Source organism: Dermacentor andersoni, chromosome 2 (genome assembly GCF_023375885.2).
Source record: "Dermacentor andersoni chromosome 2, qqDerAnde1_hic_scaffold, whole genome shotgun sequence".
NCBI lineage: Eukaryota > Metazoa > Arthropoda > Arachnida > Ixodida > Ixodidae > Dermacentor > Dermacentor andersoni.
This window is the reverse complement of record NC_092815.1, coordinates 55,846,448-55,873,852: the sequence shown is the minus strand read 5'-3', so window position 1 is coordinate 55,873,852 and position 27,405 is coordinate 55,846,448. Positions and strand designations below refer to the sequence as shown.

The 27,405-nt window shown below is 48.0% G+C and overlaps 1 protein-coding gene across 2 annotated transcripts in view; it reads right to left on the bottom strand.

The window, feature by feature from the left end:
* Positions 1 to 27,405, bottom strand: part of LOC126542272 (adenylate cyclase type 1-like) — a 255,888-nt gene that overhangs the window by 152,952 nt on the left and 75,531 nt on the right. For both annotated transcript variants that reach the window (XM_050189267.3, XM_050189268.3), the window contains exon 2: positions 1,759 to 2,457. In XM_050189267.3, the coding sequence (XP_050045224.1) occupies positions 1,759 to 2,331 (573 nt within the window). In that variant the 5' untranslated portion in view covers positions 2,332 to 2,457. The remainder of the gene's footprint in view (positions 1 to 1,758; positions 2,458 to 27,405) is intronic.

The window sequence follows — 27,405 nt, the reverse complement described above, 5'->3', positions numbered from 1 at the left end:
GAGTCGTAAATGCTTACGGTGCTTTAGTAACGAACAAGCTGTTGCGGCAAGGCTGAATGCGCAGGCGCTCCGCTCCGTCTTCCCCACCGCTTTACACACTTTCCGTCTCACACCGCTGTTCCGAACTGGTTAGCGCAGTTTTCAGTCTGAGGGCGTATGCGGTCGCTATGTAGTAGTAGTGAAAGCATGAAATATTTCTCGTCCCGCACGTTCAACGAGAACGCTCATTCAGCCTGGGATGAGCTACGAGGCGGAAGTATGCAAATTCTCGTCCGCGCATTTAAGGCCTTGCACGAGGAAGAGGAGGAGCGGAAACGACTTGCTCTACGATTTCCATTAAGCGTGGGTCGAAGGTGGGTAATATTAAGCACGCGCGAAAAGACCACGAAGACTGGTAGCTTGAACTGCATGCGCGGAGTTCGGACTAGTTAGTAGTCTACACACGAGACATTCTTGGTTACCGGCACATATGGAGCCGTCTCAACTGTTCCCACGAGATAGCAAACACGTTTTTAAAATTCAGTGCGAAAGCTTTAGAATTTTCCGGATAATGGGGTTTTGCTTTCATTCCTAATCACACGGCGCAGGTGCCGGAAAAGGGTAAAACTGTGATTATATGTGCTTTGTTTATCCGTGAACATTTCCTGCCTGCAACGGATCAAGTGTCATAGAATATTTATTATAACGGGGTTCCTTATTCATGAAAAAAAAAAAATGTTCCAGTACGTGTTGCGAATCTCCTGACGCGAAGTTTCGCTTGAAGGGACGCTTTCATCGACATACATGGCTTCATCTAGCCATTTTGTTGTCTGCTGGTAACGAGCTATCCTTGTTCACTGACTGCCGTCGAGCAAACCCGGGCGCCCGAGAAACTCGGCGCATCCCGCATAGATCCCTTGGTGCCGTGTTATTGTAACGGTTCTTGCTTTTGATTTGCCCTTCGTCAGCTTGCACGAGACATATCGCTATATCGGCCATTCGGCGAGACGGATGACAAGAAATGAATAGGATAGCATAAGAGGAAACGAATGTTCACACAGTGCGGCTTGTGGACTTCATTAGTGGGTCGGAATCCTCGACTTGATTTTGTCGGGACAATCGCGGAAGCTGTTTTCCCCCGCTTGGCTTCGTGCTACGTAGAAATTTACTACAACTATGTACTCGTAGCAATATATATATATATATATATAGCAAGAGCCAAGCAAGGGAGACTTCGGGTTGGTGTAGCCCTTGACACCTTCCGTCACCTGGGCCCAGGACCGAGCAACTGAAGGCCATGTGAACGGGCAGAAGTACCCTAGCCTCGCCGTTTGCAGCAGATGCTCCTAATCTGCTACGACTCCAGGGTCTAGGAACAAAAACACTATGCGGAAGATAAACTTCTTATACTTAACGGAATGCGGATATCTGCAGTTGCCGCGCTACTAAGCGTAGCCTGCGTGGGCGCTTATTAAGCGCGCCGAGCGGCAACCCGTGCACAAAACACACACGCACACGGCGTGCGCGCTGTTTGCGGTGACACCGAGGTTCCGCACCGGTGATCGACCTGTGCCAATTACTTTGGACAGTCCAATGGCAGCCGCGTGCGCAAGCTTCGTGAACGCGCCCTTCGTCCGTTAGCAAGCGCTTTCGCAGCCTTGCGCAGAGAACGAGGCGGCGTACATTTATACATTTCTCCCGAAAATGTCCACATATATACACGCAGAACACCGACAGCGCGCGCGGCAGCGCGCCAGAGTGCTGCGCCGCCCGACTCACCTGCACCGTCCTGTCCTGTCCGGGCGGGACGTGGGCGCAGAAGACGGCGCACAGCGCGTGCACGACGCACAGGGCGGCGCCCAGCAGCAGCGCGACCCTCGTGCGCACCGGAAGCATGGTGTAGGCCAGGAAGAGCACGAACAGCAGCTCCCAGAGGCCGTCGGCGGGGCCGCCCCACCGCAGCTGCCAGAAGCCGTCGCCCACCGACCACGGCATGGACAGGAGCGAGAAGGTGGAGGCGAGCGCCAGCGCGCCGTGACACAGGGCCAGCAGGGCCGAGTCCTCGAGCCTGCGCAGGGCCATGAAGCTGAAGGCGCCCAGGAACAGCAGGCCGTGCACCAGGTGCAGCAGCCCGAGCAGGGAGGGCGAGCCGCGACGGTACGCCAGGTCGATCGAGGCCAGCGTCACGTTCAGCGTCACCAGCAGCCCCAGGACGCTGGCGATCGAGGACTGCTGCAGCTTGAAAGTGTAGCGCTGGTACAGCTGCTCCAGGTCGGCGTTCTCGAAGCGCCGGCCGCGCAGCAGTCTCGAGAAGGCCGCCTTGCGGTGCATCGCCTTCACCGAGTGGTCCATCGCGCGAGGAGGAGGCCCGAGGAACGCCCGCCGCTTGGCGCAGTTCTACCCTACAACGTCGGCACGGGCAGTGGCGGCTGTGTGCTGCGGTCCCGCGTTCAGCTCGTCTCCATGCTGACAAACGGCCTGCGCAACACAATAAACGTGGAAGACCTGTAGGACGGCAACACACGTCTGTGACGCAGCAACCGCGCGTGGACTTTACTGCTCCCTCCGCAACGTAAACCCTCTTTATCGTCCAGCGTACCATACACGTATTATACGTCACGTGCTAAATTTATTACAGGCTTAGCATTCGGCGCTGGTGCGAGTGGGGAAAGAAGCCAAACCACTTCCTCTGCATGTCTTGTATCGGGCATCTTGTAATAGAAGAGCTACTTAAATTTGACATTTTTTGTTCGTTTCATGCGTGATGCGTATAATCGGCGGCATTATTCATAGGGACATTGTAGGTGGGCATACAGCAGCACATTCTCTGACTCTGACACCCAGAAAGGTAAAAAGTTGTTTGCGATGTGGAAAAACCCAGCTTCGCCACGGCATCACGTCTACCCGACACAAACTGTTGGAACAGTCATGGGAAGGGTATAAACGCTTGCATGGCGGAGCCAGTACAAATCCCACTAATATAGGACACAGCCTTCAAGAATCTATACGCTAGATTCTCGCCAACGACAACGCATATTGAGCATGGGTCACAGTAATTTGCAAGACACTGGCAAGTGTTTCATACACGCGTTGAAACGAAAAATGTCAACGATTGTACCGCTATAAATTCCACTGGAAAATTGTGATTGATGTGTCGTAGCTTTCGTGACTTCAGGTAACTCAACTGTTCTGGGGACTACTAAAAGGCATTGGCCAGAAAAAATAAAATAAAAACTGTTTGCGATTACAAAACGATCCGCCACGATAATGCACAATGACTTGAAGATGCAGCGCTCATTAAATGACATCTAAGAGTAGCGAAAAATTTTCCGTTTGCAATACGATCAAGCAAAGCACAAAATTATAATAATTAAATAAAGGAAGAAGGAAAGAGGGAAGGAAGGAAAGAAATGGCTTGTGTCCTTTCAAGCCGGCGAAACAGACAAACAGTAGGCCGCCGGCATACGCTGACATTTTTTTTTTTTTTTGCAAACAAGGGAAACAACACTAAAAAATATATATAACAAAATCAATGACCATCGAAAGCATGGAACACTGTCATAAGACAGCGTGTATCTTCAGCATCCTTTTTTCTTTTTCTGCCATCAGGCTCCGACGTTCAAACAGCCGTTTACGTCTGCCGTTCTCCCAACATCCGCTTTTTTTTTTTTTCCCCTCCAAGATCATTTCCTGCAGCGCGCTGCGCACACACACGAAGCAGCGATTTGGAGCTCGCATCTCCCCTCTAACCCCGTTTCCCCAAACCGCCAACCCTTTCACGGTCATCCGCGTACAATCACACACGTGGCGCCCACATTCACTCGCCTTTTCCCTCACCACCCACTTTACCCGTTGCGTCTCCCTACCGCGAAGCTCTGACGTCCCATTACGGCACCGTCCTCGGAACGCGCAGACAAACCCTCGCAGGCACGAGGAGGCAAAAGAAAAAAGAAAAAGAAAAATCCCACGGGATGCGGACAGGAGCCGACGGCGAACGCGTTTGGTTTTAGCCCCCCCTCGCTTCTGCCCTTCCCGGTCCCTATACCCGTCCCCGATATAGATAAAGAAAATACGCGGCTCAGCGGCTCCACGTGTGGTCAACTATACAGCGTGGGACGAAATATAAACGGAAAACGTAGAAGAAAAACCAGAAAAAAAGGAGGAGGGGGATAGAACAACGGAGAGCAATTGACGCAAAGAGAGCACTTATCGAGCGGTAAGGATGGCGCAGCGATTTGTCTCGGAAACAAATTACGGGAAACAGAAGCGCCGCGCAGGCGCCACCACCTCCTCGAAGGTTGTCGCAGCGGGGGTGCTCTCTTTCTTGTTTTGTGCGCCGCTCGCCACCGGTCTTCCCGAGTCTTTTTCGTCGAAGAAAGGAGAAATATACCCACGGTCTCAGATTGCGAAAGGACAAAAAGTACGGGCTGCACAGAACGCGAATGCTCTGTAGTACCGTGCAACCAAAGCGATTCCCGTGACGCCAGCCACTCAATAAAGCGCGCAAAAAAACGCGCACGAGACCGCGCATATAGCTCCCTGAAAGCAGAAAAGGCGAGTGCAGGGACTTCCGCTGGAACATCTGTCACTGCGACTTCTTTTCTTTTCAACCTTGGCGGAACGCGCTGTCTCATTCAGCAAATTTACTCAAGTTGTCCGCAACTAAACATTTTCAGCACATCTATTTACTTCTGTTAAGCTTTCCATCTTGTGTATTTAACAGCCACACGTAAGTGGGTGACAAGGCTTTTCTACGAACTTCGGTTGGAATGCCGTAATCGTACTGTGAATGAAATTTCACAGTGCAATTCCTTTTTTTTTTTATCAGACGGCGAGTTAGTCGAAGCAGCGGTTCCACAATTTCGCATATTTAATTTATCTTTCAATCCATTTTTTTTTTTTCTCTTTCGCTCGTCGAAAGTTATACGGGGACTTATAAGTGGTGTCAGAGTGGTGCGTGCCAAATCTAAACCTCTTCGCTGCTAAAATGTCGCCAGTGACGACGTTTCAGGCTGCATCTCGCCAGGCGCAACCGCCTCGTGCAACCGCGAATCCAGGATCAGACGCGCGGTGGCGCGACTTCCTCCCGTGGTCGTCACGGTTGGCTCCTTCTGTCGGTGCCCCGCCCGATTTCGTTCAGCGCATTGCATTGCCTTTTTCTTTCAAGGTCGCTCCGTACGGAAAAATTCGAGGCGACGTTTAAGCGATCGAAGAACGCTAGATATTCGATCGAAGAGTCAAGTCAGCAATCACATGGCCCGATCACGTAAGTATAACAAACGTCTAACAAGCGGTGGGGAAAAGAAAATGAGAGAGAGAGAGAGTGAGAGATCTGAATTCTGCAGTTACAAACGATAAGCAGAAAGCACAGAATTAAAAAAAAAATGAAATAAGGGAAACGAAGTCTGAAAGGTGGCAGACAGAAACCACCGTCTTATCGTCATGCGACCTTCGTGCTTGGAACCGTGTTTACGTAATGTAAAACAACTTAACCTGCCAACCGTTCTGTGTGAATTCTGCTGTCATCAACCGGCCGATATGCTAAGGTGAAGCAGTTAGTCTCGAACACTTGAGGCACACTTTCTTTTTTGCACATTGATGTGCGCCGATACATGAGGTCAGCACGAGAAAAACAACTTTCGCTGTCTATATATATCTCTGTTATCTTCCCAACGATGACAAACACCAAAAGCGAGCTTACCTTCGAATTTATCTATTTGCTGAGATGACATCGACCGTTGTAGTAGGGTTTTTGTCACCTACAACAACATCTCGTGCCCGACTCGTCAGTCAAAATGTGCCGCTGGCATTGCACTTGCGTCAGTCACGATAGAATAGATAACGTCTCCCCACGGAAAGTAACAAAGTAATAGCAATAACAAAATCCGTACTATCGTACGGCTTAGCGCCACTGAAAGAAGGAATTCGATTTTTCAAGAGGAACGCGGAGTTTGTCGCTGCTCGGAGAACGAAGAACGGCAGCGAGCGATTTGAAAACGGCCGCCCCTGACACGTGGTTCAGCGTTTTCAGTACGCGCGGGAAGCGCCCGCAGTGCGACATTTTGTCGGCGGGCGCGTTGAGAATTCGTGCGCTGGCTCCTTTGGCGCTGTCTCCACTGGTCCAGCATAGCGACGAACGCCATCTCAACGTGCAGGAGGAAAGCCGCCCCCTTTCCCAAACGATACGATTCAGGTCCATGCAGTATTCACGAAATACTCTTACGCTATATAAATGCTCGTAAGGGAACATGTCAGCCAATCGTGGCGCTGGACATTTTCTTAGCGAAGGCTTGTGACACAAATATGAACGAGAAGTTTCATAAATGCGGCTCTTGCCGTACCCTCCAGCGCAGCCAAAGCGATTAAGCCTCGTCAGGCAATCAGGGAAGCCAATGCACATACGGTAGTACGACTAACCTTCCGCTGCGTATTGCTGCCTTCGTGTTGGGCACCACATGCACATACGCACGACGACGCAACAGCGGCCAAAATTTTGCGCTCATCCCCTCAACCATTTCAGCGCTATTTTCTCCCTTGGTGACAGCCCCGTTGCTCGACAATATGACGTTGCAAGGAACTCAACTTACATATGCGACCGCCTGCGGACCAGTTTCATTTGTTGCCCATAAAATTTCCATTCCAGGAAGCACATCGAACCAATTAATGTTGACATTCATTCGCTGACAGCAAATCACGCCTCTTGTCAACGAACACCATTCACGTGCGTGTCTTCCTTACGTACATTATTGTCACCAATTTAGAACGGTTAGCTGCATTATTAGCACCCGTGAGACCCATGAATGTGTCAAACGACCGCAGCCTTTACGGAGAGGATGTATACGCTGGATGCGTAAACAATAGTCCTGCACGCTTTTAGGCGGCTCCTCCCCCTTTCCTGAAAGCTCATCGCTCCCAACAAAGAACCATTGTGACGAATATACACATCCACCGCCGGAAAATAAACACCGTTGCAAATGCCCCGCAGACGATGGGCGTGAGTGATGCGTTCCAGAGAAACAGGTTGATCCCTTAATCCGAGAACAGACAGGAAAAGAAAAGCACCTAAGGCGCGCACACACACACACACACACACACACACACACACACACACACACACACACACACACACTGTCAGGATTGGGGGCTCAATCCCATCGCTCGTAACACGTTGTCAAGATTGGAGTCCGGCATGAATTAGAAGGTAGCTGGCCCATGCCGTCGTCCAACTTATCCACGCTGAGGATGTTGATGAAGGGAAGGACTGCTTCTCATCGAGAACGAGGAATAAGGGTTTATTTACAGTATTTACATGCAGTTCATCAGTCTAGCATGACTGCTTAAGAAAGTGTGTCAGTCTAACACGACTGCTTGAGAGAGAGTCTCAGTCTAACATGACTGCTTAAACAACAGCCGTTTATAAACACTCGGTCCTCCCCCGATTCCAAGGTGGCGGAAACGTTCGTCCAGGCAAACACGCCGCCTCTCCGCAGGACTGTTTAGACACACACGCGCGCACACACACACACACACACCCACACACACACACACACACACACACACACAAACACACACGCACACAAGTGCACGGTCCGGAGCCGACGTCAGAGGGGCTTCGTAGAACTCGGAGCCGACCCGCGCAGTGCGCCCGGTTAGCCTTTGTCTTGTGTCTTGGTCGGCGCGTGGGGAGGGGTGTCCGACGACGTTCCCGCGGCAACTCCCCCACTCATAGCAGATCAGGTCCGCGTTGGGGAGTTGGGTAACAATAGTTGGCCCGCCGAACTCATTCAGTCACAACGGCGACGAGGCTTGAGCGTACGCCAAGGAAAGTTGCCGCCACTGTCGAAACTGGCCGGCAAAACTTGCACTGCAGCTGGCCGTTCTTAACAACACACACACACACACACACACAATGTATATATATATATATATATATATATATATACACGCACTATGCGACAGTGCGTATCCGCGGTCAGAAATTTGAAATTTGTGCGAAACCGAAAAGCACCTTTTTTTCTCTCTCTGTTTACTCTCTTTCTCGTGTACTTACTCTTGTTCAGCATACTCGTTATCTTACACGCGGACTCGGTCCTACTAGAGCAACATAATGACACCAAAATTGTTTCATCGAAAAAGAAAGCATGCGGTTCGTCCTCATCCTTCGGCAACTATATACGCGGAACAACTGGCGACCAGGCACTATGAAGGATTCAAACCTTGATCTGTGCGCTCAAGAGCGCTCAACATCTTTTTCACCCGGGAATCAAAAGGAATGAAACGAGGAAAGTGCCGTTCAATTGTGCCAGTGAACTTTACCGACAGAACCGCGGGCGGTTCCCGTGCTTCATAATATATTAGGCAAGAAACGAGAAATTCCGGCGGGCGCGCTACAACAGTGTTCTTTTGCTGTGACGATGCGATGAGCACGTCCTTGTAATATACAAGTACTCCAACCCGATTGCTTCAACAAAAAAATACATAGATAAGTAAATAAGAAAAAAAGAGAACGAACGAACGACTGAAAGAAAGAAAGAAAGAAGGAAAGAAAGAAAGGAAAAACAACGCCCGCTCGAAGCAACCCGGCGTACTTTGACTTCTGGAGCCCGAACGACCCTACATACATATACCGTGCACCCGCTGGGCTTGCTGCGATAACCCCAACTGCATCCGGACTGCTCTCGTTTGAAACACGCAGAATATCGCTGCACCGCAATGCGTTACTTTCCTTTTTTTTTTTTTTCATGCCGACACTGGCGGCTCTCCAAATGTGAGAGCCGGTGGGCTCTACAATAACGAGCTATAGTACGCACAGCGTCCAAGTGAATGCGGATAGCACGTGTTGTATATGCGTGTGCGTGTCCTTGCGCAGACGGCTTGTCATGCAGTTATGCGCCAGCATTGTTGTTCGTCTCGCGTTCGGTTGGCCCGGTGCCTCACAGTTTACTGTTATTCTTGAACGTACAGCTTTCCTTTGTTCTTTCTTTGCTTCGCTTGGGGCTTCAGTGCGTGAGATCTCGGATACATATATAGAACAAATAGAGAAACAGAAAAGGCAGAAAAAAGCCTTAGAAACCGACGGATGTCGAAGTCAAGTTAACAGCACCTTCAATTTAACTAAGCTACGAAACTACATGCGGCAGAGGCACTTAAGAGAGAGGGTCCTCTTGAAAGAGAGGAGCTCATGTGTTCTTGGCTTAGCGCTTTAAAGTCACAGCTCACAGATCGCTCAGCGCAACTCTTCGTACATTGTTTTCACTGCCACGAAAATCTCCGACGGGAGAGTTCGTCGCCCACCGGCCGCGGCAGGCCCCGCACCGGATCGACCAGCTTCTCGGCCAGACATTCAAGCTGAACCGGTGTGCAAAGCAGCGGAACGGAACGACGCCAAAGAAACGACGCATCAGAAAGAAGACGATGACGAAGAAAAAAACTTGCGGAAACAACAACGAGAAAGAATTACCAAGGGAAAGGGGAGAGGAGGCAGAGTGCGTTAAAGCTTTTTACGCTCCGGAACGAGAGGAACAGTATAAAGACAATATGGACGACGAGGAGGATGCGAGAGGGACGGCGGCGACAGGCCACGGTTGGCGTGTCCGTGGCGGTCGGCTGCGCGCGCAGTGATGTATACAGGAAGTTTAATATCCTCCTGCCCCGACGCACAGCAGGAGCTCGCCGTGTTGTTTTCCAAAGCAAAACTGACTCCGTCCAGCAACCCAAACCGCACCACCATTTTCTTCTTTTTCTTTTCTGGCTCCACCCCCAAGATGCGGCAAGGGGCTAACGAAAAGAGCGACCTGGGAGAAGACCGAAAGGAAGGGTGGGTGGTGGTGTCGGCGGTGAAACGCAAACAATATCACGGTCATAAATATACACACTGTATGAAAGTGGCGCATGCCGCGCACGACTTTCGCCTGCAATGCCAAAACTGCGCCCTCCCCGCCACTTCCCCCCTTTGGATCCCACGCGGCTAAAGACGTCAGGCGAAAGAGCTAATCAAGAGCGCGCGGGGGGTCACCTTCATTCACCTTCATTTAGCTCTCGCCTCATTCACTGGCTCCTTCATAAAAGGAACGAGGCGGGAAAAGGAAATAAGCAAGCGTGCGGCTTCCCGTCCGACACTGCGTAGCGGCGCGACGTGTGGAGAAACGCTGTTGCTTTGTTTTCCGTCCCTCCGCCCTTCCTCCTAAAGAAAAACGGTTGGGTTGCTTCGGTATATACGCGTTAATGCATAATGCAACCTCGAGCGTGAGCTTTTGTTATTATTGTTCCTTTAACATGCGACAGGATTATTTGAACTTAGCTGCCAGGGTAGCAAACGATGTACTTTGCTATGAATCGCCGCTACCAAAAATAATTTTTGAGAAACATTCTCTGGCGTTGCGCACATTCTAAACTCCCACGAGCCAAAGGCAACATATATAGAGACTACGACTAAGCTGGGTTGCGACATTTGGTGTACCCACATTCCTGAGAGACATTATTTCAACAAACCATAAATTAAATTTATATATAGGTTGTGCTGACGGAAACTGCTATCGATGCAGTTCCACAGTGACAGCGCCTGGGGCACTGCTTATCGCTTCAGCATAAATGCGTATTTCTCCATTTCTTTCTTTATTGAGGTCACGGCCTCAACCAGAGGCGCCAAAGGAAGCTTATAAGCGAAATAGATGCTAACGCATCCAATACTTCCCGGAGGTAGACAGATACATAGAAGCGGTATAGCCACACACGGTTATGTTCGCGTGCACTCATTCCGTGCCACTTAGATACGCAAGCCCTGCGGACATTCAAGACGGGGCGGGGCACCTTGTATGCTACAGGTCTCCGCACGTGACCTTTCCCGTGCGAACATTGAGCACGGATACCGTAAGCCGTGCGGACGTTCGCCAGGCGCAATTGTATTCAATGAGTATTTTACAACTCTGGCACCTCGTCAGAATGCAGTTTGTCCCTGAAAGCACTATACACGTTAGTGCATAAACGTGTATAGACAAGTCATTTTTCTACCCACGGGCTCGCACTCTGACCTTTTCTTTTTCGAGGCGACGACACGAACGGCACGTTGCGAAACACCGCACGGCGGACAATGGCATTTCTGACCAAGAGTGACAACTACACCTAAATGGCAGGACGCTGTAGCCGGTGAAGCAAGGGCCGGCGACCCTCCGCAAGGCCGTACAGGCTAGAAGGCCGACAACACCAGCACACATGTGTCACAGAGTTGCATGACCGCGCCCCTCTCAATATGGCCGCCATTGCCGCAGCAGCAGCAACGCCGCTTGAACGGCGATGGGGAAGAGAGCTTCCCATTGTCCCGAGCTCGCCAGACCGGTTTGGTCACGTGTGTCGCCTGAGCGCGGCGGAGGGTCGAGGCGGCTTGGCGAGCGGCAGAGTGGCTTGGAAGACGGAGCAGGGTGGTCGTGCACCGGGAGACAGCTGAAGATGTGGTCGGCAGGCTGAAACCTCCAGGCCGAAGTCTTCGCCGTTCGACCGACAGACGGTGCAAGTCCGTCAGGATCTTCGGCAGCGAGGTACCAGCAGCCCGACGCTCTTCAGACCGGGATCTCGGCAAGCACGCCACAGTTAAGCCTCGTGTTCCAGCCCGCTCTCAGAACTTTCCGCCGGACTCTTTTATTTTTAATCGCGTTTAATCTTTCATTTATTTATCCATCGCGTGTTAATTATTGTATGCTCTGTTAGTGTAGTGTTTGTCTCATTTATTGTCGCGTGTATTTTTCATTTTTGTCGCGTATTTTTTTGTTTATTCGCGAGTGTTAGGAGCTCCCACGTGGTGGGCTTAGTGTCGCGCGAGTGGCGTCAGGGCGTGTGCTGTGTGACCCGCACGCCTTCCGCGAACTAAGCCCCACGGCTTGTAATTTGTATGTTCTTTTTCTTTTATTATGTTTTGCCCATGATTTTATTTTATTAAATTGAATGTGTTAGTGGTACGTCGCCTCCCGTCTCATGCCTCTGGTTCACGGACGATCAGGCGTGGATCTTATCGCCGGTCAGCAGTCGAACCCTCACTAAACGCACGCGGGGTGGGGTTGTTGTCGCCCCATACCCTCCGGTTCGGAGAGTGCGATTACCTCACCATCAATCCTTGACAACATGACTGAAGAGAAAACGTTCGCCGCGCACTCCGAGTCATGACAAGTATTCGCAACTTTCACGGCCTTTAGGGGGCGCCACCTTAAATCCAACATGGCTGTCCGAGAGATTAAGAACTAGAGCAGTCGGTGCAGTGCTGCGGTCGTCTTGCTCAGTGACATGTTGTTTCGCGTCGTCATGTTGAAATGTCTCTGCAATTTACACGCCCGCTGTCGTTAGCCAGCGTAATGGCTCACATTGGGCGAGCAGAACGCATGATTCGAAGCCTGCTTGAAGGCGAGCAAGTCCTAAACGCTGGTCATCTTGTGTGCTGCGGCATAAAAGCGTACACGTCGACGTCTGTGACTGTTGAAGGCCTTTGCATACAAACTTCGCGGCTTCGAAGCAAACCACACGAGCTGTGGTTTCAGTTTTACCGCGACGGTGTTATTAAAAGGCGTGACCGTGCTTTCTATTTGCTATTCTATTAATTTGACCTCTTTGAACGGGTACCATGAGATTTAATACGGTGTGGTGCTCTCTGCAAGTTGTTACTTGGACGGTTTGAATAAGCCGCCGTGTCGAGAAAAAAAATATTCCTGGTGTTGCGCAACCCAAGTTCTTTACACCGACGGGGTGAAAAGCAGCCTTAAAGCAGTGTTTTGTGTTCGCAAAGCTTGATGTTGAACACGAGAAGTAAACAAAAACCCATATCTGACCGCTTTTGCGAGTTAATACGATAACCGTCCACCCTTGTAATTTAGTTATTGCACTTTATGCGTGCTGTGCAAGCTACAGTCTTGCGGTAGTTTTACAGCCTGCGTGAGTCCTACCGCGTCTTGCCTATAGACAGATCAAGCGATACATAGCCGATATTTACCGGTCCGTGGCAATGCCCGCTTCATTCTTCCAGTTATCTTTATAAAATAATATACACGCAGATCAGCTGAGGGCTCGCGACGCGAACACTGCACAGTAGTTTAACGTTTGTTGGACTAGGATTTGTTACCTTACGAGAGCAGTAATGCGCGCCTGTGCACACGTTGCAGCCGCGCATCGAAGTAGCAGACGAGGTAAGAATTCCAGGTCCCTCTACGCCTGCGTCACCTTGCTTCGTTGCACAAATGAGAAACTCATCTCTCTGTTCGAAAATGTTGGAATGTCAAGCCGGCGTTGAGGGGACAAATGCATGAATGAGAACAAGAAATTTTGAAGCAGGTACAATGATTCACGGAGAATGTTTTGCGCTCCAACGTCCGCAGAGGCATGAGTGGCAAGAACGCAAGCATCAATCATCCTACAACACATTTGAGTTAAGATTGCGCATTATTTCTTTCCCTGCACATAATATAGTGCTATGCTTGCGTCTTTATGGAGGTGCGTCTATTCGCGATTTCAAGTGCTCGGAATCGTCACTCATCTATCGTATTCCAAAAAAAGTCCTCCGGCATGAAGTGCGCACTGCAAACCTTCATCGCTTGTGTGACAGCTTTGCCTATCCGCAGCGTAATAATCAATTTCTTCCTCATGGACGCAGCCGGTGGGAATTAGTGAAGGCTCACCTCACCTACCGCATAACTACCGCTCGGCACCCATTGCGGCACGCAGCAAATACGGTTACTTCTCTGTTTGCTCATTCTGAACATGTTAAGTGTGCTTCAGGATCCCACGGGAGCTTTGAACGCGTTAAAACATCAACCGAAAGTGAAGGAAAAGCGTACAGAACACCAATACGCTATCCGAACGGGCGGCAGCCAGCGGCGAGTATAATCTTTCGATTGTTTCCGGCCACCGCCGCACGACGGCGCCACCGTACGTGAAAGTTGCGAATAAGCTGTAGACCCGCCGTGATGGCGCAGTGGCTTTGGTGTTGTGTTGCTAAAGCCGAATACTAGTAGTAGCAGTCCTTCCATGGTAGTAGTAAGCTTCATTTAGGAAAAAATGTCCGATGAACTGGGACCCACAGTTGACCTGCTTGCCGTGTTCACCAGCAATCTGTGCATATCAGCGTTGGCTATCTCTACGTTGCAGCGCAAGCATTCGCGCGAGAAAGTGACCAGAAACTACGCCGAACAGAAGTGCTGACTACATACAACACGTGCAACACCGATTTAATACATCAGTTAGCTTCGCGTGGCGAACACATCAATCGCGCTATCAGAAAGAGAACTTGAATTTCTCAGAACAGTGATTAAGACCGACCTCTCAGCTTTTCTATCATAATAATACCTCTCTGAATTTGTGAAAACATGAAAGGTGAAAGCGGCGTGCATGTACTGCATGGCGAATCTGGCGATGTTTATGCCGATAAAGAATCAGTGCAGAAAAGCCAGCGTTACGTGCGTCTCCGTGTCTCTTTTTTCGTCCTCGACTATGTCGTCACGCTGTACCACCTCGCACAAACCGCGCCACAGATATTCGTCATTTCGCAAGAGCGCGGGCCGGCGTCGCGCGACGCACCTTGGTGCCGATGCCTTGGTGCTGTTAAAGCCCAACCACTGGCACGCGCCGAAAGCTTCGGCGCGCGCTGGCAAGCGAATGCGTTGCTTCGCTTCGGCTGGAGGGAAAGGGCGCGCAACCACTGGAGACAAGCTCCGACGCGCGCCGAAGCACGCTCCTCGGCTGCGGCGCACTGTTGCTGGACTATTCCGTCTTCATCCGTCAAAGTCCGGCCTAAAACAGCCTGCTGTAAACTAAGCTTGAAACAATAAGTTAGTGATCTGTATGTGCTTTTAGATATAAAAAACACGTTTGAATAATGTATATACGCCTGCCGCAACAGTTTTTTTATTTCTGAAGTAACAATAGTGTACAAAATATCGACATCAGCGCTCGCGCGTCGTCTGTCTGCAAGATCGCTTTCCGAACACCTGCACGACGATGCCATATATCAAAAACTGTTGCACCATTTCATTTTTTGGTAGCTTATTGCACAGCCAATTATGTAAGAATTAGGCGTGCAATGTATAACTGAAAAAAATCTGTGTTGGAAATATTGCCACGTAGTAGTGACGGTAAATAAATAGTGCCGGCTCAATCGCAACGATAGCGGCGAGCATTGTCGGCAATCGTAGAAAATCTCATCTGCGGGTCAAGCGCGTCGGTTTGCATACGGCAGTCGTCGAAAGTTACAGCCTATTCGCTGGTGCCCGCGCGCCTTCCAGAAACTACAACACAATTCGTGTCGCGTATGCAATCAGATTAGCAAGGTTCGTCGACAACAGACAGAACCATCGATAACATTCGCGAAACTTCCGATACGTTCAGGCGCATCGTGCAGCGAGCGATAACGTTACATTTTTTAGCCGGTGAAATACGGTAACCGGACACAGATAAAGCATCCGTGTCAATATAATTATGCTTGTTGGTACATGAAAGAAACGTGAAAAAGTGGGTTCTGAGAAAATCAGCACAAACGAATTGAAACACCTGCAGCACTCACAGAAAAAAAAACTAGAATAGCTAAAATGTATGTAATTCGTATCTTGTCTCCCCCCAATTCTTGATTCTGTCAAATCTAGCCCATGGAGCACCTCTTATTCTAGGTTGTTTTGATGCATCAACACCGCATCCGGAGGCCTTCACATTGAGTGTATTGCTACAAAACATTTTCACAGTGTAAGGGCCATGTTCTATTGTAACTGGTTTCCACATATCAAGTTTGCCTTTCTTTACATTAATGAAATGACATACCATCAGATAATACAAGCTTGAGAATTAGAGGGTTTTAATAGGAGTCTTTCGTTGCCCTTTGCCAAGTCGTACTATTGAAGCACTTATTCGAATGTATGGGAGCAGCTCATTTGCATAGTATAAGAAATATATAAACAGGTTATTTTCACAATTTACACACTTCGTCACCACAAAAAGAAAAATTGCAGTTTATTGTTTTCAGCCTGCTATGATGTTTTGACTGAGAAAGATATATTCAATTTTTTCTGCGAGGCACGGAATAATTGCTGTGGCATATTATTTTATTGCACAACACTGCATACAGTAGCCAGCCATTATTAAAACTCGGAAGAAATCAATAGCACAATGCATATGATCAGGCACATAGCATATTATTGCACTTTCTTAATTCATGCCAGAACGACGACCACAGGCGTCCTTCTCCAACAAGGTCAGCATCCATCGTAGACTTTCTCTTCTTTTAATCTTTCCGTCCCCCTTTCCCTTTCCCCAGTGTAGGGCAGCCAACTGGGCTCAGTCCTAGTTAACCTTCCTACCTTTGATCTATAATTTTCTCACTCTCTTCTTAATTCATGCCCTTTTTTTAATTGCACGAAAGCTACTGCACTAAAATAGTATACTAGTACATACTTAAAAAGCACAATTTTATACTACGATAATAATCAATCATTCAAATTTTTATTGTAGAGCCCAGGAACAGCTAGAGAGCCTTCGTACTGGTGCACTTAACGAGCACTATGTGAGACAAAATGTAGAGAAAACATGAATGTAGTAGACAAAAAAATGGGAGACAGAGAAACAAATAGGGAAAAACGGAAATGTGGAAAAGTAAAAGGAAGTTAATCCTACGTGATTATCTACAGATACACAATACACAGGAAATGAACTCTGAAGTATGTTTTGGAGTCGAGTCTTATTAGCACAATCTTGTAACAAGCCCAGGCAACGAATGTGGAATGCTACCTGGTATACTGTTGCGGCACAAAGAAATGCATATGATCAAGAAGCTTTAAGGAATGTATAATATCATGGACCACCTTATACAGGAACAAAAGGTGCGATTAATTAAGACTTGAATATAAAGGTGCGAGTTGAAGTATATTTGAGAAGGCTCAACTGTGGTCACCAGAATGGCAAAAGTGGTGCTTGAAGATAGACATCAATTTATTCTGGATGCGTTCAATGAGGTCAGAATTAGATTTGCTCATTGCACCCCCCTCCTAGAGGCATACTCTAGTAGTTGGAGGCACACAGCAGAATTTCAGAAATACAACAGGTGAGTGGAAATCATGCAATATACGGCATGCAATTCCAAGAGCATGAAGGGCATCTTGTGTAATTATCTATGTGAAGAGAAGCTTAGCATAGCATTTTGTCGAAGTACACACCAAGATCTTTCATTTCATCGACCCTAAGGAGTGGAGCATCATGTAGGGTGTATCAAAATTTCACATGGTGCATTTTGTGCATATAACTTAATGCCATAGTGTTGGAAGCATTTAAGAGTACTTATTGCTTCTGCACCAGTTTGAGAGTGAAAAAATTTCTTTTTGGAAGTCGGTGCAGTGGTGAACACTGTTGACAGTCTGAAATAGTCTGAAAGTCTGAAATGTCGGCACACAAAGTCATGCTGTCCATTTATTAAAATGCTCTTAGCACTAACAGAAAGCGAGGAATCCCATATCGATTCGAACACCTGACGCACTGAAAAGGATAGATATAGGTCGGCAGTTAGTAACTGCACATCTAGCACCTGATTTGTGCATGGGCAATGTCCATGCTACCTTCCGAGTGCTAGAAAAGGTACTAGACTTTAGGGAACTATTGAAGATGCTTGTGAGAACGAGGAACAAGTATGCTTCCATACGTCTTAACCCTTTCAGACACCACTTTAACCCGTTGATTGAAAGTTGCTTTCACCACATCTCTTGCATCCTCAGAATCGTAGAAAGTGTACAGCTGCAGCAAATATTAAGAATTTTCAATTGTTTAGCAAGTTTTGTCAAGTTTACAAAATTTCGACTCCATGCGAAAACTCACTACAGGAACACAAAACATGTACTATTTCGTGTTTTGAAAAGCTTGAAAAGCACTTATCCAGCCACTTGACAATTATGCCTGGTGCACGACATTGTAAAAAACAATGAAAGAAGTGAACCCGCTACATACAACATACTGACACAGAGTAACAACACCCAGCCGTCTACCTTCCCACTCATTTTGTTAAAACATTCTGCACATTATTCAAAATTGCAGCACAGTTCCAATAATAAGTGTTTCAAGATATATGAAACACATTTTAAATACCATTACTTTCATCAGTGCTTTTGCTATTGATGCATGCTCCTGCTGTGCCCAATTGTGTAGACAGCGTCTCAAAGGGTTAAGCTCTGTGGAGGAAATACCATCAACACCACAAGAAAGGGAAAGTTTAAGGCACTTCATATACTTGGAAACGAGCTTGTCATTGACTGTTAGCATACACTGCGCCAGACTGAGAAGGAAGGTTACTTGAAGCATATTTCACACCATATAGCAAACAGAAATGTTCTGCAAAGGCATCAGCAGTGTTCGAGACAACACCACTATGTTCATGAAGAAGACGTACATCTTTGGCACTCCTTTTAGAAGAGAGAGCCCACAAAGCTCCAGAAATATTTTGAATTATGTGTCACGCTGGCTTCAACACAATCAATGTGGTCAAAGTGATGATTCTAATAATAATAATAATAATAATAATAATAATAATCTTAGTGCTAACTTGGCACACTAGACTAAAAAGAAGGCTGATGCCTGTATGTTAGAGCATCTGATAACCAGACATCCAAAGCAGGAATTTGCAGGATGCAGAAGACACTTCCTTCCCCTCCACGTGCACACACACTTGCTCAATAACACAGCATGGCGCACACGCACACATTCAACAGGTGCACAACACACAGGAGTGCCAATGAAGTCTGGTTCCAAGGAAGGAGAATCCAAATCGCCAGGGGGGTGGAGAGAAAGCTCTGCATGCCAGATATAATCATGGAGTTGTGGTGTCGGGCCATAGAGGCGTGATGAGGGCTCAGGCTGTGCTGACCACTTGTTCAGACGAACTGAAGAAAGATTAGTGCTGTCCAGAGAGACGTCAAACACCCTGCAGTATAGACTAGTGCAATGTTGCGTTGGTATTGCAGGGTGTGCTACTTGAGGGGTTTGAGGCAATCGTCGAAGGCTGGCATGAGCTTGTGACAACCGAAAGGACGGGAGTAAAGGGTGCGTATTGTCCGGCGCTGAACAAGCTTAAGCTTGTTAGCGTCGCGAGTTTGGTACGGGAACTATACTGATGAGCAGTACTCAAGTCATGACAGAATGATAGAAGTGTAGAGTGCTCGGAAAACCTTAGGTCATCAGGGAAGGGAGACACGGGACACAAACCCAAGAAAGGGCCGGTGCTTACATACAGTGCTGGTGACATATGCGGAAAAGTTGAGAGAACAGCTAAATGCTACACCCAGAATGGGAAGGGCCCGAACAGTCTTTATAGAAGTGCCTCCAAGGAAGAAGGTTGGACGTGCAGCAGTTTCGTTGTAGCTGATACGCATGGCAGCACTTTTTACGCTGCTACTACAAAGTTTGATATTGTAGGCCCAGTCGTTCGCCTTTACGGAATGTATTTATTGTAAGCACATATGCTGTGCATCGGCATATTGTTGTTGTGGAAGCGTTAACTTGTTAATCAAACACATTCTCCGCAGATGCATTAGTAACTTGGTTTTGAGTAGATCTTTGTCCTGACTACAATTTATAGCATCGCAGCAAGAAACATTTTAGTAGAGGCTGAAGGGATTCCAGCAGTTTAAGCGTACTGACTGCACAAAACACTGATGACACCGTTTCACCTTCCCCACAATGCACTCACACCATCTACACTTTCCATAAGCAAAAAGTGAGATAAAAAATCAATTACAGTTTCATTGACTCAGTACTTGCTGCTTCTGAAGCGGGCATCGAATCGTGGTATACGCTGCTACATGCATAGGTCTTGCATGATGCAGGTCCTGCTATGCACTGCACACAGGGCACACGTTGCAAACAGATAATTTCTTTTTGCAGTGCTCAACTATAACGACACACTGACTCAAACATGACTGCGTTGTCACGTATGCTTCAGTGCGTCAGTGTTCTTGATTGCATCACGAGCGATTTATGCCCAACTAGCCCAAAAGACGGACGCACTAGAAAGAAGTGAGTGAATGAGTACAGTGAACTTGTACTGAACTGGATTCACATGCCGAATAGAAGAGCGCAGTGTCAGCTGAAACAGGCGGCACGGCTGATTATGGAAGTACTTCCAATAGTTCGGCTACTAGTGTATTTTGCTTTCGGAAGTTATCTTTACCACTGGAAACAGCGCAGAGCTTGCCCGTTAAACTTGAGTCAACCGACACCACACGAAACACGCCGCGGTTGACCAACCCAACTTCCACACGGTTCATTCACCACATCACAGGTCACACGAAGTCAAGAGTGCCATATTTTAAATCACTGCAGCACCAAACGGACCTGAAAATTCATTTCCTTCGACAGAGTTTCTCAGGTGAGTTCGTTCACTCGCCACTTGGCGGAAAGCCGTGAGTAGTGGCGGTGCGGCAGTGCGACTTTGGCCTCGGTGAGCTCTGGCAGTACAGAATCTGCGTTGTGTGACCCGTGCCTTCTTGAGAACCCGGCGGTAGTGACAACTGAAATATCGAAGTGGCCTAGCGCCTCGGCAGCAAAATTCTGCGAACCTCGATGTGGCGTCGCCATGCCCTACTTTGCTTAACGGACATCGAGGGATGTGCTGCTCGCCGCAAGTCATGTAAATGCAACTGCGTCGACCGCCCACTGTTCAGCGCTGAATGTGTGTTTGGTGTGCTGTGCTTGAAACGAGTGGTGCAGCCGTGCAGCGGAGGAGCAGAGTGGCTTAGGGGCTCCGTTTACGCGTTCACAGACATGTGCTCCCGTCTTGGTCTCATTAGCGGCTGTCGCGGGATTGTGGTGTGCTAGCTCCTTGCCTAGTATGAAGTTTACGACGCTAACACACAGCATGTTCACGTTTTTCCGCGCTATATGTCGTTTGCATGACGGCCGAGTTGAAAACGAGACATATGTGTGTGTTCTTTGCGTTTGCGTGTTGTAAATTGCTTTCTATTGTGGAAGTTCTGGGAGTCTTATTACGCAAGGAGTGCGAACGCAAACATAAACACATGTGTGTCTGAAATTTTGAATTACCCATAATAGCCTTTACGACTGATAAGTGAGCTACACGGCCTGTGTGAATCAGCTACCGTATGTTGCGACGCTCTTCCGTGTGGTAGACTCATACATGGTGCGCGTTTATTTCTGTACTGTTGTAAAAACCATTTGTTTATTCACTCAATACGAATGTACGGCTTCTTCGCCGCAGTACACTTTAGTTACGCGGTGAAGCATACTAAAAGTGGGAGGGGGCCGCTATCAGCCAGCATAGTACGTCCACTTAGGCGACCTGAGAGGCGACGGGTGCGCGAGTGTATAATTAAAGAACTCTTATTATGTACAGTGACAGTGGCCTCTTTTCACTTTTAGTATGCTTCGCCGTAGTACATTGCTTAGGCTTCACCGCGAAATATTAGTGTATTGCGAGAAAGATAATCGTAAAAAGCCTAATCATGCAACGTTTCTTTTGTAGCTTGCTAAACCGCAATACAGGGGTGTAAATAAGCATCGTGCAGTAAAGCATACTAAGAGTGGAAAGGGCACATAGTTTTACACTGTGCTCATTATCTCATTATGTCATCTCTCCGTCGCGGGTCATGTGAACAACTCGTGTCGGAGATACGAGAAATGCACCATCACATGATCATGAAAGGACACGACGTCGTGTTTCAGTGGCTGCCTGGTCATTAGGTCAGAATTAGATTTGCTCACTGCACCCCCCTCCTACAGAGGCATACTCTAGTAGTTGGAGGCACACAGCAGAATTTCAGAAACACAACAGGTGAGTGGAAATCATGCAATATACGTCATGCAATTCCAAGAGCGTGAAGGGCATCTTGTGTAATTATCTATGTGAAGAGAAGCTTAGCATTTTGTCGAAGTACACACCAAAATCTTTCATTTCATCGACCCTAAGGAGTGGAGCATCACGTAGGGTGTATCAAAATTTCACATGGTGCGTTTTGTGCATATAACTTAATGCCATAGTGTTGGAAGCATTTAAGAGTACTTATTGTTTCTGCACCACTTCGAGGGTGAAAAAATGTCTTTTTGGAAGTCGATGCAGTAGCGAACACTGTTGACAGTCTGAAATAGTCTGAAAGTCTGAAATGTCGGCACACAAAGTCATGCTGTTCATTTATTAAAATGCTCTTAGCACTAACAGAAAGCGAGGAATCCCATATTGATTCAAACACCTGACGCACTGAAGAGGATAGATATAGGTCGGCAGTTAGTAACTGCACATCTAGCACCTGATTTGTGCATGGGCAATGTTCATGCTACCTTCCGAGAGCTAGAAAAGGTACTAGACTGTATGGAACTATTGAAGATGCTTGTGAGAACGAGGAACAAGTATGCTTCCATACATCTTAACCCTTTCAGACACCACTTTATCCCGTTGATTGAAAAGTTGCTTTCACCACATCTCTTGCATCCTCAGAATCGTAGAAAGTGTACAGCCGCAGCAAATATTAAGAATTTTCAATAGTTTAGCGAGTTTTGTCAAGTTTACAAAATTTCGACTCCATGCGAAAACTCACTACAGGAACACAAAATATGAAAACATGTACTATTTTGTGTTTTGAAAAGCTTGAAAAGCACTTATCCAGCCACTTGACAATTATGCCTGGTGCACGACATTGTAAAAAACAATGAAAGAAGTGAACCCGCTACATACAACATACTGACACAGAGTAACAACACCCAGTCGTCTACCTTCCCACTCATTTTGTTAAAACATTCTGCACATTATTCAAAACTGCAGCACAGTTCCAATAATAAGTGTTTCAAGATGTATGAAACACATTTTAAATACCATTACTTTCATCAGTGCTTTTGCTATTGATGCACGCTCCTGCTGTGCCCAATTGTGTAGACAGGGTCTCAAAGGGTTAAGCTCTGTGGAGGAAATACCATCAACACCACAAGAAAGGGAAAGTTTAAGGCACTTCATATACTTGGAAACGAGGTTTTCATTGACTGTTAGCATACACTGCGCCAGACTGAGAAGGAAGGTTACTTGAAGCATATTTCACACCACATAGCAAACAGAAATGTTCTGCAAAGGCATCAGCAGTGTTCGAGACAACACCACTATTTTCATGAAGAAGCCGTACATCTTTGGCACTCCTTTTAGAAGAGAGAGCCCACAAAGCTCCAGAAATATTTTGAATTATGTGTCACGCTGGCTTCGACACAATCAATGTGGTCAAAGTAATGATTCTAATAATAATAATAATAATAATAATAATAATAATATTAATCCTAGTGGTAACTTGGCACACTAGACTAAAAAGAAGGCTGATGCCTGTATGTTAGAGAATCTGATAACCAGCCATCTAAAGCAGGAATTTGCAGGATGCAGAAGACACTTCCTTCCCCTCCACGTGCACACACACTTGCTCAATAACACAGCACAGCACACACGCACACACTCGACAGGTGCACAACACACAGGAGTGCCAATGAAGTCTGGTTCCAAGGAAGGAGAATCCAAATCGCCAGGGGGGTGGAGAGAAAGCTCTGCATGCCAGATATAATCATGGAGTTGTGGTGTCTGGCCATACAGGCATGGTGAGGGCTCAGGCTGTGCTGACCACTTGTTCAGACGAAGTGAAAAAAGATTAGTGCTGTTTAGAGAGACGTCAAACACCCTGCAGTATAGACTAGTGCAATGTTGCGTTGGTATTGCAGGGTGTGCTACTTGAGGGGTTTGAGGCAATCGTCGAAGGCTGGCATGAGCTTGTGACAACCGAAAGACGGGAGTAAAGGGTGCGTATTGTCCGGCGCAGAACAAGCTTAAGTTTGTTAGCGTCGCGAGTTTGGTACGGGAACTATACTGATGAGCAGTACTCAAGTCGTGACAGAATGATAGAAGTGTAGAGTGCTCGGAAAACCTTAGGTCATCGGGGAAGGGAGACACGGGACACAAACCCAAGAAAGGGCCGGTGCTTACATACAGTGCTGGTGACATATGTGGAAAAGTTGAGAGAACAGCTAAATGCTACACTCAGAATGAGAAGGGCCCGAACAGCCTTTATAGAAGTGCCTCCAAGGAAGAAGATTGGACGTGCAGTAGTTTCGTTGTGGCTGATACGCATGGCAGCACTTTTTACGGTGCTACTACAAAGTTTTATATTGTAAGCCCAGTCGTTCGCCTTTACGGAATGTATTTATTCTAAGCACATATGCTGTTCATCGGCATATTGTTGTTGTGGAAGCGTTAACTTGTTAATCAAACACATTCTGGGCAGATGCATTAGTAACTTGGTTTTGAGTACATCTTTGTCCTGACTACAATTTATAGTATCGCAGCAAGAAACATTTTAGTAGAGGCTGAAGGGATTCCAGCAGTTTAAGCATACTGACTGCACAAAACACTGATGACACCTTTTCACCTTCCCCACAATGCACTCACACCATCTACACTTTCCATAAGCAAAAAGTGAGATAAAAATTCAATTACAGTTTCATTGACTCAGTACTTGCTGCTTCTGAAGCGTGCATCGAAGCAATCGTGGTATACGCTGCTACATGCATAGGTCTTGCATGATGCAGGTCCTGCTATGCACTGCACACAGGGCACACGTTGCAAACAGATAATTTCTTTTTGCAGTGCTCAACTATAACGACACACTGACTCAAATATGACTGCGTTGCCACGTATGCTTCAGTGCGTCAGTGTTCTTGATTGCTACACGAGCGATTTATCCCCAACTAGCCCAAAAGACGGTCGCACTTGAAAGAAGTGAGTGAATGAGTACAGTGAACTTGTACTAAACTGGATTCACATGCCGAATAAAAGAGCGCAGTGTCATCTGAAACAGGCGGCACGGCTCATTATGTAAGTACTTCCAATAGTTCGGCTACTAGTGTAGTTCGCTTTCGGGAGTTATCTTTACCACTGGAAACAGCGCAGAGCTTGCCCGTTAAACTTGAGTCAACCGACACCACACGAAACACGCCGCGGTTGACCAACCCAACTTCCACACGGTTCATTCACCACATCACAGGTCACACGAAGTCAAGAGTGCCATATTTTAAATCACTGCAGCACCAAACGGACCTGAAAATTCATTTCCTTCGACAGATTTCTCAGGTGAGTTCGTTCACTCGCCAGTTACGAACTCGATGGACGCGCTAGGCCTACGCGTAACGTAAACAACATCGGCGATAGGCGAGTGTTGATTATCCAGACTTCGGAGCTCGTAAACGTGTTTCCATTCGTTTTGAGCACAACAAAATGCACATACAACAAGCACAGACGTTGCGGCAATCGTGATTCGGTTGGCTGTTTTAGCAGACGATCGTACCGAGCCCGGCGGAACCCAGTGGGCAGGTTGGATTAGTCGGCGTCGTTCGAAGTCGCTTCGGATCCACGTCGCACTGCCACAACCCACGGTAGTCGGTCGGTCGGTCGTGTCGTTGTCGGCTTACTATTACAACACTGTCTTTCAGGAACACTGTCGCGCGCGTCGTGCGTCCAAAAAACTCGGACGATCGTTGGTGCAGGGCGCCTTCGTACGGTCGGCCATTACAGGCGTAGCAGCCGAAGGCTCCGCAGCCTCTCATTGGTGCACGCCGGCGCAGCTTCGCCGCGCGCCGGCAAACTTCTAGCATCGGCAGTAGACATAATCGCTGCGCGACGTTCCGCTTCAGCGAGTTCCCGACCGACGCTTTGACGCATTTGACCCTTCGGCGCGCGCCGAAGCTTTCCAGCGCGTGCCAGTGGTTGGGGCATTAGGATCGGCCTGCAGGGGTACTGCTCTGCAAAGCTATTTCAGCCCGCTGCACGTGCTTCGGTCGACCCGCGGTGCTGGCGCCCTTCGGAGAACCAGCGAGGACAGCGCTAACCAACCATGAACTTACTTCAGAGAACTGCCACGGCCGCTCGATGCAAAGCAAGGTTCTGGATCAAAACAAGGTTCAAAGCAAGGTTTTGGGTCGAGCGGCCGTGGAACTGCGGACTGCGGCAGCGTCAATCCACCATGCGCCTCGTTCGGAGAATCGGTGACGGCAGCAGGGCGGGCCACGTTTGGCGCCCAACGTATTGTTGGTTGATTTGCCGGGTCTTCATGGTCTCTCTCGGTAGCAAGAAGAGCTTCCCTAACAAAAGGGGGCTTTGCGGTACGGGGGCCCCAGGATTCGTCGCAGTCTGTTGACACACGTGGCGACTACAGGAGAAAGGCAGCTCTCGAATTTAGAGGCGCCGGACAAGGGACAACCGGCGGCCACGCTGCGGGGGTCAGCTCGGGGAATAAAAGGCGCCTTTTCTGAAGTAAGCCCCGAGTTCTACGAAGTCCGTCTGACGTCGGCTCCGGACCGTGAACCTGTGCGGAAGTGTGTGTGTGTAAGCCGTCTCGCAGAGAGGCGGTTTGTTTACGATGTCTGGACGAACGTTTCCCTCCCCTTGGGATCGAGGGGGGACCGAGTGTTTATAAGCAGCTGTTGTCGGCTGCTGGAGTGTGCTCGTCGTCGTGCTCGTCAGTGTGTTTGGAGCTGTGTGCTCGTATGCTGTATGCTTCATTTTGCGGGCTCCATTTGGCAGTCACGCTAGACTGTGTAAATGTATCACTTGTCTAAAATGTAAATACTGTAAATAAACCCTATTCACCTAGTTCCTCCCAAGTTCCTCTCTACGACCTTCAACCCTTACAAATGGTGGCAGCGGCGAGGTCGTCCGACAACTCCTACAACTGTATGCCAGCGGAGGGATCGTCCGACAAATCTTACAGTGCCGAGAATAAAAACACTTATTGCATCCTCGGTGCAAGCAAATGGCGCGCACCAACGCTCCGCTCCGTCTGAGATTGTACAATTATTTTCGGCAAAAAAACTATAATAGAATAACCTTACAAGTTGCGCTAAGAAAGAAGATATGCGCCCAATTTCGCGCAGCAAAGAGAATGGCGCATTGAAAGCAACGCTCTGCGCCTGCTTTTACGTACACGTGTTATTGAATTGCATCAATCGAGACGCTTTTGGAGCCGGTAATTCAGAATTTACTTACGCCACTGTATACGGAAGGAACGAGAGCGCTTCTGTCTCCCTAAACGAACGAATCAGTCATTCGGCATCATCACGCGCGCCTTCCTAATTAACTTCGATAGAACAGTTTCTAAATTAGCATCGACACATAAGTGCTTCCTGTTCTCCACAAACCTGCGCACTTCTCTCGAGATCGTTTTTTGTTTCTTCCGACGGTGCCACGCATTAGCTTAATTGAGTACAGCGGGGCGCAATACGCGGAATTTTGTACGCACGAGCTAAAAATAAACCGCATCCTTTTCCCCTCTCTTTCCAAAGCGAAATACAAACAAACATGGCGGCGGCGAAGGGGAGCACTTTGATATGCTATAACACTAATGCACCGATCGCGGCGCGTTCTCGTTTCTTGTATAGTTAATTCGCTAGTGA